Source organism: Myotis brandtii, unplaced genomic scaffold (genome assembly GCF_000412655.1).
Source record: "Myotis brandtii unplaced genomic scaffold, ASM41265v1 scaffold1718, whole genome shotgun sequence".
Lineage (NCBI taxonomy): Eukaryota > Metazoa > Chordata > Mammalia > Chiroptera > Vespertilionidae > Myotis > Myotis brandtii.
The window spans coordinates 165,867-180,454 of NW_005356331.1; the positions used below are offsets into that span (position 1 = coordinate 165,867).

The 14,588-nt window shown below is 50.3% G+C and overlaps 3 protein-coding genes and 1 long non-coding RNA gene across 4 annotated transcripts in view; 2 read left to right on the forward strand and 2 right to left on the reverse strand.

Annotated features, from left to right (window-relative positions):
- The window catches only part of LOC102262979, a 20,153-nt gene that overhangs the window by 4,079 nt on the left and 1,486 nt on the right, over positions 1 to 14,588 (reverse strand). The window contains 2 exon segments of the mRNA XM_005863085.2: positions 1,232 to 1,476; positions 7,178 to 7,335. Of these exon segments, the coding sequence (XP_005863147.2) occupies positions 1,232 to 1,476; positions 7,178 to 7,335 (403 nt within the window).
- LOC106725564 overlaps positions 1 to 14,588 on the forward strand; it is a 19,846-nt gene that overhangs the window by 4,025 nt on the left and 1,233 nt on the right. Inside the window, exon 2 of the long non-coding RNA XR_001361453.1 lies at positions 13,585 to 13,592. This is a non-coding gene — a long non-coding RNA (uncharacterized LOC106725564). The remainder of the gene's footprint in view (positions 1 to 13,584; positions 13,593 to 14,588) is intronic.
- Positions 2,510 to 9,363, forward strand: LOC102262666 (histone H2B type 1). Its single transcript, XM_005863084.2, has 2 exons — positions 2,510 to 2,555; positions 8,814 to 9,363. Exons 1-2 carry the CDS (start codon positions 2,539 to 2,541, stop codon positions 9,175 to 9,177), a joined length of 381 nt encoding a protein of 126 aa, XP_005863146.1. The 5' UTR covers positions 2,510 to 2,538; the 3' UTR covers positions 9,178 to 9,363.
- On the reverse strand, positions 7,703 to 8,464 carry LOC102257377 (histone H2A type 1). The gene has a single exon (XM_005863068.2). It carries the CDS (start codon positions 8,454 to 8,456, stop codon positions 8,064 to 8,066), a length of 393 nt encoding a protein of 130 aa, XP_005863130.1. The 5' UTR covers positions 8,457 to 8,464; the 3' UTR covers positions 7,703 to 8,063.

Here is a 14,588-nt window from a genome sequence, read left to right on the forward strand (position 1 = left end):
CCTCCCCGCTTCCCTGCAGCCCCCCCTTCCCTGCAGGCCTCCCCGCTTCCCTGCAGCCCCCCTTTCCCTGCAGGCCTCCCCACTTCCCTGCAGCCCCCCCTTCCCTGAGATTGTCGGGTGTAGCCTGTGGCCCTTTTTCCTTTTCTGTTTTCCACTCTGTAATAACCATTCGTCCACGGAAAGATAATAAATAGTACACAACTGTTCCCACTTTAGGACTACTACTAATGAAGCTTTTTAAAACTTTAACAAGTACAGGGGTTGTTTCTTCCCCCTAACCCCACTGCAACCCATTTGGGTTTAAGTTTGTTATTTCCTGCCTTCCACCTTAAAATTACGGTTCTTAAAGGGGTATTCGTGTCGCTATAACTGGTAGCCTAATAACCCTTTCCACATTCACGTAAAAATCATTGTGCTGCCATAGCGCTTGGAAGTTAGCTTCAAGGCAGAAACATATGGCACGGGGCAGTTCAATGATCCTGAATATGAATACTGGGTTCTGCAGCGGAGGACTGGCTCCAGCAACAACGTGCGGCTGTTGTTAGATAAACTGCAGGGAATGCCAGGTCCTGGGCTCCTGCCGGGGACTCGGTTTTACTTGAGTGCGGAGCCATTGACTGAACAGACGCCATTGCTTACCAACCACCCGGGGGAGGTAAGTCCCATCTTTAGGTGAGAAAACATACTAAATCCAACACGCCGCATGGCGCGAGGTACAGGACTTCCTTCTGGAGGAAAAGTGGGAAGCTTGGCCTCCCAGCTTTGAGGAATTCCAGCAAAGAAAGGGTTACGCAAGGACCATGGTTTCAGGCCTAGTGGCATTGTATTTCCAAAGGAGGGTGCAGGCTGCAAAGGTGAATGCCTGGTTGGAGCTTTAGCGACCATTCCAGGCCTCACTTGGGGGGGGAAGCCAGATATTCCATTAAGAGCACAGCCACGCATTAGGCTGGAGCTGCTGCTATATAGGAAGGACTGGGTGCAGGCAAGCGGCCTCTGGGACAAGGAGTTCGGCAACCACAGCGCCTATCCCACCAGGAGGTAGTTCTGTTTGGGGAGCAGATACCTGTTTTGCTTACAGCTCTTCCATTGAAGCGGTAGGCGGCTCTGAAAAGAGCCTTTGGGTTTCGGCGCAAGTGGGTAGGACGGAGCTCACGCCCGCTCCCCGCGGATGCGGCGCGCCAGCTGGATGTCCTTGGGCATGATGGTGACGCGCTTGGCGTGGATGGCGCACAGGTTGGTGTCCTCGAACAGCCCCACCAGGTAGGCCTCGCACGCCTCCTGCAGCGCCATGACGGCCGAGCTCTGGAAGCGCAGGTCGGTCTTGAAGTCCTGCGCGATCTCGCGCACCAGGCGCTGGAAGGGCAGCTTGCGGATCAGCAGCTCCGTGGACTTCTGGTAGCGGCGGATCTCGCGCAGGGCCACGGTGCCGGGCCGGTTGGTGGCCAGCTGCTTGCGGGGCGCCTTCCCGCCCGTGGACTTGCGCGCCGTCTGCTTGGTTCGAGCCATGAGGACAGATCGCCAACACAGTTCGCAACTGAAGTCTCTGTTGTTCTCGCTCCTATTTATAACCTCAAACGCCTCCTGATTGGTCCGAATATTCAAATTCCGCGCCGCGAATTAAGCAGTGTAACGGACCTGTGATTGGCTATCGGGTCTATTAAAAAAATGGAAAGTTGCTCAGTTACCTTTTCACTTAATTCTCCGCCCTGGACCCACCCTGTATTTAGGTATTGATCGCCTTCCTTAATTGGCTTTGTTGAATCTCTTCGACAGTTTTTAATCTCCTTGTTCTGATTTACACTTGGGAGGAGGTGAAAGTGAAAGTTCCAGGGTTTCTCCACCTTCTCAAAAACTCGGCGTTTGAATTTGCGCAGTTTCGACCTTTATAAAAGCTTCTGACTTGAAAAGTATTAGATTTCTGCAACACAAGCGCCCTCTTTCATCGTTTCTAACCTTCAAACAGACACTGGTATTTCTCTCACATACCCCGTCCCCAAGAAGCAGAAAAATCCCACCGCTGTGAAGGTGGGACAGTTCTTTGAAACTTTAAAAAGCTTTAGTGTTGCCGGCTTTGACCAGACCGAACTGGGAATGTCAGCAGCATAATTTGGAACATATTTAATATGCAGCTAACATCTAGATGCTCTTTTCTAGCGTTAGCAACCCGGTCTCTAATTTGGCTGGAAACGATACAGCCATGAATTTATATTACGCTTTGTCTGTTTAGATCTGGATCGAGGCAGAGACAAGACTCATAAATAGATACGATTGATAAGACATTTATGTAATTGTTTGCATTGTTATGAATAAGAAAACTTTTCTAAGGGAGGAGGAAAAAACACACCCAGGGCGGCTTCCTCCTTAACAGGCAGTAAGATTTGAAATCCCCTTGATTGCGTTGAAGGTTTCTATTGGATGATTTCAGCCAATCAGAGTTTGACATGGATTAAGCCCTTATTTGCATATAAGCCTTACAAATATAGGCCGGCCTGAGCGCGGCACTCACTCCGCTGGTTTTCTGTCTGAGAACTGAGCACCATGCCCGAGCCCGCCAAGTCCGCGCCCGCCCCGAAGAAGGGCTCCAAGAAGGCGGTGACCAAGGCGCAGAAGAAGGACGGCAAGAAGCGCAAGCGCAGCCGCAAGGAGAGCTACTCGGTGTACGTGTACAAGGTGCTCAAGCAGGTGCACCCCGACACCGGCATCTCGTCCAAGGCCATGGGCATCATGAACTCGTTCGTCAACGACATCTTCGAGCGCATCGCGGGCGAGGCGTCGCGCCTGGCGCATTACAACAAGCGCTCGACCATCACGTCCCGCGAGATCCAGACGGCCGTGCGCCTGCTGCTGCCCGGCGAGCTGGCCAAGCACGCCGTGTCCGAGGGCACCAAGGCCGTCACCAAGTACACCAGCTCCAAGTAGACGCGCGAGCGAGCGGCCTGACTCCTGAACCCAAAGGCTCTTTTCAGAGCCACCCACACCTTTCACATAAAGGCTCTAGTGCGGGCCACTATTCTCATCTCTAAGGAAATTCTTTGCAGATATGTTGGGGCAAATTGGACATATAGAGGTCGTGTGCTTTCTAAGTTATTGTTCGGGCTGGTGAGATTAAGGCTGGTTTCTGGCATATTAGGAATTGGGCGGAGGCTATGGAACCAAAAAAGGTCCTTGGAGAGTATCTCAAACCTCTAGCCGTGTGATAGGCAACTTAGACTTGGAAGATTAAATGGGTTTTACAGGAGGAAGGAGATGAGAAGGAAACCTGAAACAGGCCAAAAACAAGGCCTGTTTGTTGCGGGTAATGTCTTTGGCTTTTGCAGTCTTCCCTTAACAGGCTGAGAATCAACAATGCTGTTTCAGCTGCGGAATTTCAACATGGCCTCCACTAACAAGTACACAGATACCCGAAATGTTGGGCTAGGAGCCCCCCCCCCCCATGGGCTCTCCTGTGGGATCATGGGGCTGAGGTGGGCTTATACACAGATACCCGAAATGTTGGGCTAGGAGCCCCCGCTCGTGGGCTCTCCTGTGGGATCATGGGGCTGAGGTGGGCTTGGGGCAGATTCTTCCCTAATTGGGGTGCTGAGTGGAGAAACTAGGAAACTGTTCACTTCTTGAGAGCCTACGTGACAGATATTAGGAAAAGAGCAGTGTCCTCAACGGGCGTGTCACCTCGCTTGGACATATAAGGTGATCACACAAGGGGGTAGCGTTGCCAAAAGCTGACATGACTTAACCTTACATTCCCAAGTTCCCTGGAGGCAGCTCTGGGAGATGGAGGAAGAGAAATGACAGGAAGACAGCAAGAGAAAGGGATTAACTAAGGGTGTGGAGTGCAAATTTCAATGTTTGGACTGTAGTTAACAGGTTGAGTTTATTTGGTCCAACATGTTTGCTCTATGGGAGAGATGCAGGGCCAAGTGCACAGCCTCCCATCGGCTGGGCCCCTTCTCAAGTCCACGGTCTCAGCAGAGAAGACGGTCCCGGAGAGGGAGAAGGGAGAAGGGAGAGGGAAGGGGGAGGGAGGGAGAAAGATGTGAGACTTGGCTGCCCGTTTACAATGTATCTGAAATGTGTTAACTTGCCCAATCTCTTTCCCCCTTGTTTCTGGCTGTGCATTTAAAATTAATTCAATGCAATTAAGTCATGGAACACGGGGAACTTCTATTGGTCTGTGACCCTTTCTGTTCCATCACCTTGGAAATGGCCGGCCTGGCAGTGGATTCTGAGGCCACCATTGCATTAAGGTGATTTCCCACCTGTCATTCTCGTCATTCTTCATGGGCCCTGACCAAGATGTTGGCACCAGCTACAGCCTCACATTCAGATTGTCTTGAAGGAAGAAAAAAGGAGAAGGGAATACCCCCACCATTTTTTTTTTGAAACCCTGAGGGATGGTATAAGATACCATTGACCAAAAATAATGGCCGTACCTCACTGCAAAGGAAGGTTGGGGTGTTTAATTACTAAACAAGAAATGAAAATAAATTTCAGGGGACATGGCACAGGTCATGTCTAAAAGCAAGAGGGAACACTGGGGAGTTCTTACGTCTTCAGAAGGACACGTCTCCAATACAATGGAAATGAATTGTAAATACTGGCCAGAATTGTTTCCGTGGGAGAGAAAGTAAGATGATACAACTCTCATTAAAATTAAATGATCATTTTGCAGTAAATAGTGCTTGAGAGCGTACGCAGCTGTGTGCAGTCAGCGCGAGGATGAAAGGTCAGACTCAGTGCCTTCTGTGGACGAGGTCAGACTGAGTTTGGAGTCGCAGCAGTGATTGAAACACGCTACTGTTTTCATATACTTTCAAAGTATAACCATCTGCTACAGCAGCTCCAGTCCTATCTGCCTCGATCCTGCCTTTTTTTTTTCTCAGCTCATTTAAGAAGATACACCAAGTTCTAATGAGCAGTCAGCATCGAGACCTCAGATCTATAATAAAATCAAACTGCCATCGGTGCACATTGTTGTGGGTCAGTGCTTCAGAAAATAGCTAATTCTATGCCGGGAATAGAATTAGCTATTCTCTATTCTATGCTGGGATTTGCATATGCTTACTCCCGCTGAGGGTTCACAGAAGACTGACTTTCTTGATGAGACCAAAACCACCCATTAAAGAGTAGGTTCCTAAACGCATTCATGAGAATCACCCCAGGAGAACTGGGGACCGTGTTCATTGAGGGGCCTGGGTGGGTCTGAGACCACATTTCTAGCACGATCTAAGCGTTGCCCAACCTGCGACTTTCCCCCCAGACTATCAAGTCCTCAGGGCAGAGCCTTCCGTTCTGCCACCAATACGCTCATTAGAAATCCGTATTGTCAACTGTCATAAACAATGACCTCATTATTCTGTGTGACAAAGGACAAAGGATAAATATTTCACAGGAAAGCCAAAGCTGCCTCACTTCTAACTGTACATTGTCATAGGAATGACATAAAAAAAAAAAAAGCTAAGGTCACCCCAGCTGCTGCAGCTCAGGGGTAGAGCCTCCACCTGGGAACCAGGAGGTCATGGTTCAATTCCTGGTTGGGGTACATACCCAGATTGTGGGCTTGGTCCCTGGGGTGGGGCGTGCAGGAGGCAGCCGATCAATGATTCTCTGTCATCATTGATGTTTCTATCTCTCTGTCTCCCTGCCTTGCTGAAATCAATAAAAATATATATTTTTTAAAAAGCAAAGATCAGCCCTAGCTGGTTTTGCTGAGTGTAAAGAGCATCGGTCTGCGGAATGCAGGGTCCCAGGTTCAATTCATGTCAGGGGCACGTGCCCTGATTTCGAGATTGATCCCCAAAAGGGGCATGCAGAAGGCAGCTGATCAATGATTCTCTCATCATTGATGTTTCTATTTCTCTCTCTCTCCCTCTCCCTTCCTCTCTGAAATCAATAAAAATATTTTTTTAAAAAGCAAAGACCAAAGATGTCCCGATAGCATGTTTCCCAGTGATCAATGACCAAACGTGGGAACAAAGCTGTAGGAGGGGTCAACAGAAAATGCAGCCCCCCCATCCAACCTTTCGTGGGTAAAGAACCTCACCTTTCACAATGTGTGTCCATATCATCCGAATTTCACGTGCTATTTCTGCCCCTTCCAGTCGTCAAACACAGGGAAACAACTCAGCCCATTGCTACGCCCATGGGGACACCTGAAACTCACCTTTACATCCCCTTCCCGCTGGCCAGCCAGGCTCCTACCTTGGGACAACTTTCGCACATGACCTGCTCACTTGTGGGGTACAAAGCAGCCCCAGAGGGGCCTAGGGGGGCGTCTGAAACATCACAGGAAACTCTGAAACCAGCAGTCCCACTTCACCCCCAGGAGGCAAGCTGAGCAAGTGCACCCAGTCCCGTATGAAAACAGACCACCTCAATGTCCCAAATCAACTTCAAAAAACCTCAAGACACATTAATAATGTAAATCTATAGAAATTGTTTTAACTAAATTAAATAAATGGGTAGCTCTTAAGAGCCTGAGTCGGGTGAAGTCAATTCGGGGGAAGCCAGGTTCTGTGGTGAGGCCTGGAGCCTGGATTCCACTTTAAGTGCAAAGCGATTTACTTATCGGCTGAAGAAGCCAGTGTTTCCCAGGCGCCTCGGGCTGGGAGCCCCCATGGCTAATGTGCGCGAAACCACAAATCCTGCATTGCCCGAGGGGCTTAGGGACGCGGCCTTTGTGGGAGGAAAGGGAGGACCTATTGTGTGGCTGTTCCTTTAAGATTACCACCTAATTAGTATTTCACCAGCACAGGGTGTGGATTCTGAGCCGATAGTCGCGTTCTGCATAATGACTTCACCCTTATTTGCAACAAGCTGTGAGCTGCTGGCGGGAACGAAGTTTAGATCCCAGCCCTTGGCCCACAGCGCTTCTAACTGAGGTTCTAGGCGGCTCTGAAAAGAGCCTTTGGGTTTCGGTGCAAGTGGGTAGGACGGAGCTCACGCCCGCTCCCCGCGGATGCGGCGCGCCAGCTGGATGTCCTTGGGCATGATGGTGACGCGCTTGGCGTGGATGGCGCACAGGTTGGTGTCCTCGAACAGCCCCACCAGGTAGGCCTCGCACGCCTCCTGCAGCGCCATGACGGCCGAGCTCTGGAAGCGCAGGTCGGTCTTGAAGTCCTGCGCGATCTCGCGCACCAGGCGCTGGAAGGGCAGCTTGCGGATCAGCAGCTCCGTGGACTTCTGGTAGCGGCGGATCTCGCGCATTGGTGGCCAGCTGCTTGCGGGGCGCCTTCCCGCCCGTGGACTTGCGCGCCGTTTGCTTGGTCCGAGCCATTTGGAGGACAGTGAGGGGAACCGACTAACTTGAATAAAAGGGGATGGGAAGAGGAGGCAACCCTTATATACCCTCAAAACCATGCTGATTGGTTGTGCGCTTTTTTAAAAGTCCCGCGCAAAGAAGCCATTGGCTGAAGTTAAACTAGTGAATTACTAGACAGCTGATGAATTGCTCCACTCTCCGATCTGTGTAGCAAGTCTGTGATTTAAAAAGCAATTTTCTAAAGTTCTTTATTGCACCTCAAATTGTAAGTGAGGAACCACTTAGTGCCAATTCTGGCTCAGCGGACCTGTCTTGGGGCATAAGGGTGTGAGGACCACGCGTTGAGAACAGACTCGCTTGTATTGTCTTTCCTGAGACTAGACCAGAGACGACCAAGCTGCCACCCGCATGCGCCTCCCGCAGGGAGATTTACTGACCTGGAAAGTTAAGTTCTTTACCTCTCGTTTGACCTTTGGTTTCCCTCCTCCCTAGAGAAACTACTCAATACCGAGCCAAACTGTGCCCCTAATGTCTACTGAGATTCGCAAGCGTCTCCTTTACTGGCTCCCCCCAAATTCAAAGCCTTAATAACAGTCCCCTCTCCCAGGACCTCATTCAAGCGCAGGAATCACAAGTAGCAAAGACAGTAACTCCCGATGAACGAGCTGCAGTGACTATGGAGGAAGGTGGCTATCCTGCACGATTGTGAAACAGCACCAAAGCTGGCTCTTTTTGAGAAAATGTGTGGCTCTGAAAAGAGCCTTTGGGTTAAAAAAAAAAAGGCAGTAGGTTGTAGGCACTTGATTTACTTGCCCTTGGCCTTGTGGTGGCTCTCGGTCTTCTTGGGCAGCAGCACGGCCTGGATGTTGGGCAGCACGCCGCCCTGCGCGATGGTCACCTTGCCCAGCAGCTTGTTGAGCTCCTCGTCGTTGCGGATGGCCAGCTGCAGGTGGCGCGGGATGATGCGCGTCTTCTTGTTGTCGCGGGCCGCGTTGCCCGCCAGCTCCAGGATCTCGGCCGTCAGGTACTCCAGCACGGCCGCCAGGTACACGGGCGCGCCCGCCCCGACGCGCTCGGCGTAGTTGCCCTTGCGGAGCAGCCGGTGCACGCGGCCCACGGGGAACTGCAGTCCGGCCCGCGAGGAGCGAGACTTAGCCTTGGCGCGCGCCTTGCCGCCCTGCTTTCCGCGTCCGGACATTAGGAAATGGCCTGACATGATGCACTTACAAACTTCCCAGGAAGTATTGAGAGGATGGGGGCGGCCCTTTTTATAAACGTTTTTGGGCGCGAAACATATGTGTCATGGGTTAAGAGTGCGGTTTCATCTTAACCAATCAAAATGCACATTTGGCATTCTTTTGTTCTGATTGGACAGTGCTCATTTTTTTTGACGTTGTTGTGAATAACCACCAATCAGACACAGAATTGTAATTTATCACTTTATTTGCATACGAGGCTCTATATAAAAGGGACCCGTTGAGTCCTGGTCTTACCGTTTCTCTACTTCTCCCCTAAGTGCTTCAGGAGTTCTTCCGACCATGCCCGAGCCCGCCAAGTCCGCGCCCGCCCCGAAGAAGGGCTCCAAGAAGGCGGTGACCAAGGCGCAGAAGAAGGACGGCAAGAAGCGCAAGCGCAGCCGCAAGGAGAGCTACTCGGTGTACGTGTACAAGGTGCTCAAGCAGGTGCACCCCGACACCGGCATCTCGTCCAAGGCCATGGGCATCATGAACTCGTTCGTCAACGACATCTTCGAGCGCATCGCGGGCGAGGCGTCGCGCCTGGCGCATTACAACAAGCGCTCGACCATCACGTCCCGCGAGATCCAGACGGCCGTGCGCCTGCTGCTGCCCGGCGAGCTGGCCAAGCACGCCGTGTCCGAGGGCACCAAGGCCGTCACCAAGTACACCAGCTCCAAGTAGACGCGCGGGCAAGCGGCCTGACTCCTGACCCCAAAGGCTCTTTTCAGAGCCACCCACAATGTCTCAAAGATCTGTAGCTCCAAAAGGGGTGCAAATGTTTCAGGCAAGAAGCCTGCTTCTCCCCCGCCTAGTTAGTAAAAGTTATCTATGCAACTGGGATACTTGCTGCTGCGGTAGTTAGCAAAGGGAAGGTGGCCTAGTCTGATTTGCTCTCTTGATCTTGCATCGCCTGGTTAAGGCAGTAAGTTGCCTGTCCTTAGTTTCATTTTTTCATCCAAACCCACTAACGTTTCCACAGACTTTTTCACAGAAAGAACCCCTGGATTGTCTTGAGCAGCTAATAGTACGTCTTGGCAAGGTCCAGCATTGTCTGACCATCGTGTAGAGTTTTAAATTCAGCTAATATCCAAGCGTATAGAGAACTGCAGGAGTTGCTGAGGGCGGGGGAGAAAGTATCCATTGTTATGTAAATTTTTCAACCACCTGGAATTCCTCAGCAGGGAGGCGACTTGATTGTGCCTCCAGGGTCGGTTTCATTCAAGCCCCAAGGGCTCCTAGAGTTCCCCTACCCTTGTCCAGAGCTTTTTCTTTGTTCGTTAGCTTTTCATCTCCTAGGACTTTATTCTAAGATTTTACAGGATTTAACATTGGTGTGCTCCAGCATGTCGCTGATTTTATCCTACAATCGCCTCAGAAGGAATCTCCAATTTACAGGCAAAGGACTGAGACTTCAGGTTGAGTACTAGGCCCTTGTTCATCGGTCGAGTTGTCAGGACTTTCCACAGTGTTTGTCAGGCTTTTTCTCAAGGAAGAGGCTGGTCATAGGAATGGGGACACCGTCAAAGGCAAGTAGATGGTTAGAATAAGAGGAAAGTAGAAGTGGCCAGGAGACACACGTGTTCTCTGAGGCCCAGTAAAATCCTTGCCAGCTGAAGTTTAAGGTAGACATCAAGGTGGGAGTGTAAGGATCGCCTGGCAGCCAATCGAACCTCAGAACTGCGGTGTGAAGGGGGAATCATGGCCATTGGCAGAGTAAATCTGAGCTTAAAGAGCTCATTTTCTACTTAGAGCAACATGGAGTTTCATGTCTTTTTTCTGCAAATGACTCCGTAACAGATCCCTATGAACATGCAGTAATGACTCAGTTTTGTAATGGACTTTGTGAAGAAAACTCCCTGGGGCCCACATATTATGAAGGCATTTATTTCTTCTTCTCCAAAGCACGTTTAAAATACATTTTTAAAAAACAGTGTGTTCATAAAAAGAAACAAAAAGCTGAGTCCTTGCTTTATTCAAGGTAAGAGAACATGTTCACATTGTGAAATGCGTTTGCTTTTCAGCTGGAGGCTTGGAAATGTGCTTGTTGCCAAGCAACATGTTGATTGTGTGCCTCTTTCCAGGATAAACACTGTGCTCACAGAACACTTGCCTGTTGCGAGTGACCTCATCCCTTTCTTTAGTCTAAAGTAAAGAAAGCCAGGATAGCTTTTAATTTTTTTCAAACACCCTATATAATAAAGGGGTAATATGCAAATTGACCCTCATGCCATCACAAGATGGCTGCACCCACAGCGGAAGCGGGGTTTCCGTAAGGAGCTGAAACAAGCGATCAGCAGGGGCCTGAGGCTCCGTGGCGCTGGGGCCAGGGCGGGAGACTTCAGGCCGCGCCCAGTGGGGCTTGATGGGGCCCTAGTATAGAGAAAGGGCAAATAGCAATATTAAAATATTTCCTCTAATTAATTCCCTTTTAATGTGCACGAATTTCATGCACTGGGCCACTAGTAGTAAAAAACAGAAGTATTCAAGAAGAATAATCATGGGCTGAGGGGAAATGCCCCAGGCAGGACACAGCCCCATCTGCCTGTTTGAATGCTGAGTTTTGGCAAATTACTTAAACCCTCTGTGAGCATCACCTTACGTCTAAAATGGGAATAAAATGAGTAACTACCACGTGGCATTGCTGGGGTGATCAATAAACGATCTCCGGGGAAGCTCTTGGAGCAGTGTCTTAGGACAGAGTCCTCCCAGATATTGGCTGTGGCTATAGCCTCTGGTCCCCCTGGATCTCAGAGTCCCGAGGCCTAGAACGGGGCAGGAGGCCAAAAAGCCTACTAACATTTGACATCGATTAGGTTCCTTGTCTGGCAGTGTGAGCAGCGCAAACCCTTCTGTAACTGGACAACCAAGGGGTCCGGGCTGCCCGTCACCACTTCAGCCACTTCAGCAGAAAGAGGGTCGGATGCTATCTGAGCGTTTATTCCAATCCTGCCGGCAGCAGGGAGAGCAGCAGGTCACCCACAAAAATCTGCTCTGCCCCCCACCATAAGCCAGCTGTTTATATTGGGTAGAAGGGCAAAGATTAGGTGGGGGAGTAGGCATTACAGGCATGCGGACGTGGGCATGGGATATTCATTACAGGCTACAAGTCATGTGGGCTCGGGGGGGGTCGCAGAGAGCGGGCGCCTGGGGGCACCCGGGCCCAGAGAACAGGTGACAGGGGCTGGGTGCTGTAAGGACCAGGTGCCTCCTGGATGAGATTGCTTTGGCCGCCAGGTTGTCAATCTTTCCATAACAGACTTAGACAGAGATCTGTGTTCTCGAGGTCCATCTTCTCAAATCAGAAGCTGGGGAAGCCACGGGAAGAGGAAAGCCAGCTTCGGACACGGGGCTATAAAGGGGTAATATGCAAATTGACCCTCATGCCATCACAAGATGGCTGCACCCACAGCGGAAGCGGGGTTTCCGTAAGGAGCTGAAATGAGCGATCAGCAGGGACCTGAGGCTCCGTGGCGCTGGGGCCAGGGCGGGAGACTTCAGGCCGCGCCCAGTGGGGCTTGATGGGGACCTCAAGCCTCACCCCCAGCCAAGCCAGGGGACCTGAGGGTGCGCTGGGCACCTAATGCTGCACCCTCACCCAGCACTGGGCCGGGAGACCTGAGGCTGCACCCCCCACATAGCAGGGCTTGATGGGGGTGGGCCGGTGAGCCTGGATCTCACCCAATGGGGTGGGGCTGGCTGGGGCTGGGTCTCGATTTTGAGGTGCACGTGGGTGGGCGGGGACTTGACTCTGGGTCCCTCGGTGCCCCAGACTCTGACAGGAAGATTTTCATATACATTTTACTAATTTTCTTTCATCTCTGACACTTCTAGTATAGAGAAAGGGCAAATAGCAGTATTAAAATATTTCCTCTAATTAATTCCCTTTTAATGTGCATGAATTTCATGCACTGAGCCACTAGTAGTAAAAAACAGAAGTATTCAACAAGAAAAAGCATGGGCTGAGGGGAAATGCCCCAGGCAGGACACAGCCCCATCTGCCTGTTTGAATGCTGGGTTTAAGCCAATTACTTAAACCCTCTGTGAGCATCACCTTACGTCTAAAATGGGAATAAAATGAGTAACTACCACGTGGCATTGCTGGGGTGATCAATAAACGATCTCCAGTGAAGCTCTTGGGTCAGTGTCTTAGGACAGAGTCCTCCCAGATATTAGCTGTGGCTACACCCGTAGTCCCACTGGATCTCAGAGTCCCAAGGCCTAGAACGGGGCAGGGGGCCAAAAAGCCTGCTAACATTTGACATCAATTAGGTTCCTTGTCTCGCAGTGTGAACAGCGCAAACCCTTCTGTAACCGGACAAACAAGGGGTCCGGGCTGCCCGTCACCACTTCAGCCACTTCAGCAGAAAGAGGGTCGGATGCTATCTGAGCGTTTATTCCAGTCCTGCCGGCAGCAGGAAGAGCAGCAGGTCACCCACAAAAATCTGCTCTGCCCCCCACCATAAGCCAGCTGCTTATATTGGGTAGAAGGGCAAAGATTAGGTGGGGGAGTAGGCATTACAGGCATGCGGACGTGAGCATGGGATATTCATTACAGGCTACAAGTCATGTGGGCTCGGGGGGGGTCGCAGAGAGCGGGCGCCTGGGGGCACCCGGGCCCAGAGAACAGGTGACAGGGGCTGGGTGCTGTAAGGACCAGGTGCCTCCTGGATGAGATTGCTTTGGCCGCCAGGTTGTCAATCTTTCCATAACAGACTTAGACAGAGATCTGTGTTCTCGAGGTCCATCTTCTCAAATCAGAAGCTGGGGAAGCCACGGGAAGAGGAAAGCCAGCTTCGGACACGGGGCTCTGAAGCGGAGTCCCACACTGGGTTCCAGGAGGCCTGGGAACCCCCTGGAGTTGCATGTAAAACATGGGAGGTGTGTGGGTGCATCTGGGGAGGACATGCATATCCATGGCTGGAGCCCCAGAGCGATCTTCCCAGGCTCTAACATTCACTCCTTCCTGGAGCGAAGTTCCAATTTTATTGCCTCCTCCTTGCCGAGGGCATTTCCCCACATCTGTCAACCAGGATCATAGTTCTGCGTGTTCTGCAAATTCCTCAGGGAGAAACTGTTAGATAGAACAAGGGTCTCAGGTCTGGGCAGTTCTTACTACATGTCACTCTTGGTAAATATGAAAATATCCTACAATGTGGATGAGGTTAGCAGGGCATGTACCTTGGTTGCAGGCACATCCCCAGTGGGGAGTGTGCAGGAGGCAGCTGATCGGTGTTTCTCTCATTGATGTTTCTAACTCTCTATCCCTCTTCCTTCCTCTGTAAAAAACCAATAAAGTATATTTTTAAAATAAATAAATAATAAAACGGTTTTCTTTCACCAAGGCTTGTGTTTCTTTGGTTCTGTGACTCCAAACAGTGAGCCCTGTGTTCAGTTAGACGTTGGTCTGCAGGACCTGAGGGAACTGCCCGACTCCGGACCTTCCCTTTGCTCCCTGGGTGCAGCCACAGCAACTCCTTGCCACCTCCCGGCTCTCCTTCCTGGTCTCCCTTCTACTTGGCACTTCCTCAATTTTCTTCCCCACTCACCACCTTATCCGCAAAGCCTTCCATGGCCATACCATTTAAAATATCACCTAACCAGAAAAAGTAAACCAATCAATCAAATAAAGCAGAAAGATCACCTATCCGTGTTTCAGTGGACTTCATAGCCCCGAGCACATCTGACAGTTTTTCTTGCTTTGTTGTTCCCCCCAATAAAATATAAGCTCCATGTCTACAGAAATATTTCGCTCACTGTCAGTCACTGCTATAATTCCTGGAGTATATGTAATTCCGTGTCTGGTTCATGCTATATGCTCAGTTTTTTTGTTTGTTAAAGTAACATCCTCATATAAGTTTATCTCCTCAAACCGATGCCTTAGCTCCAATAACATCTGATATTTTTCCTATTTAAGTACTGGAGTCCATATTTTTAAAATAGATGAGATTTAAAATTACATTGATTTTCCTGATCTCAAAGTGATAGGGGGGACTTGTAATATGATAGATGGAGCACCTGAATTAACCTGAAAGATAATCACATTATTTTGAAATTCTGTAATAAATACATCTATATATAATAAATATAAAATA

Bases quoted from the DNA above. Each gene is read 5' to 3' on its own strand.
- LOC102257377 (XM_005863068.2), bottom strand. From the start codon at position 8,456: ATGTCCGGACGCGGAAAGCAGGGCGGCAAGGCGCGCGCCAAGGCTAAG.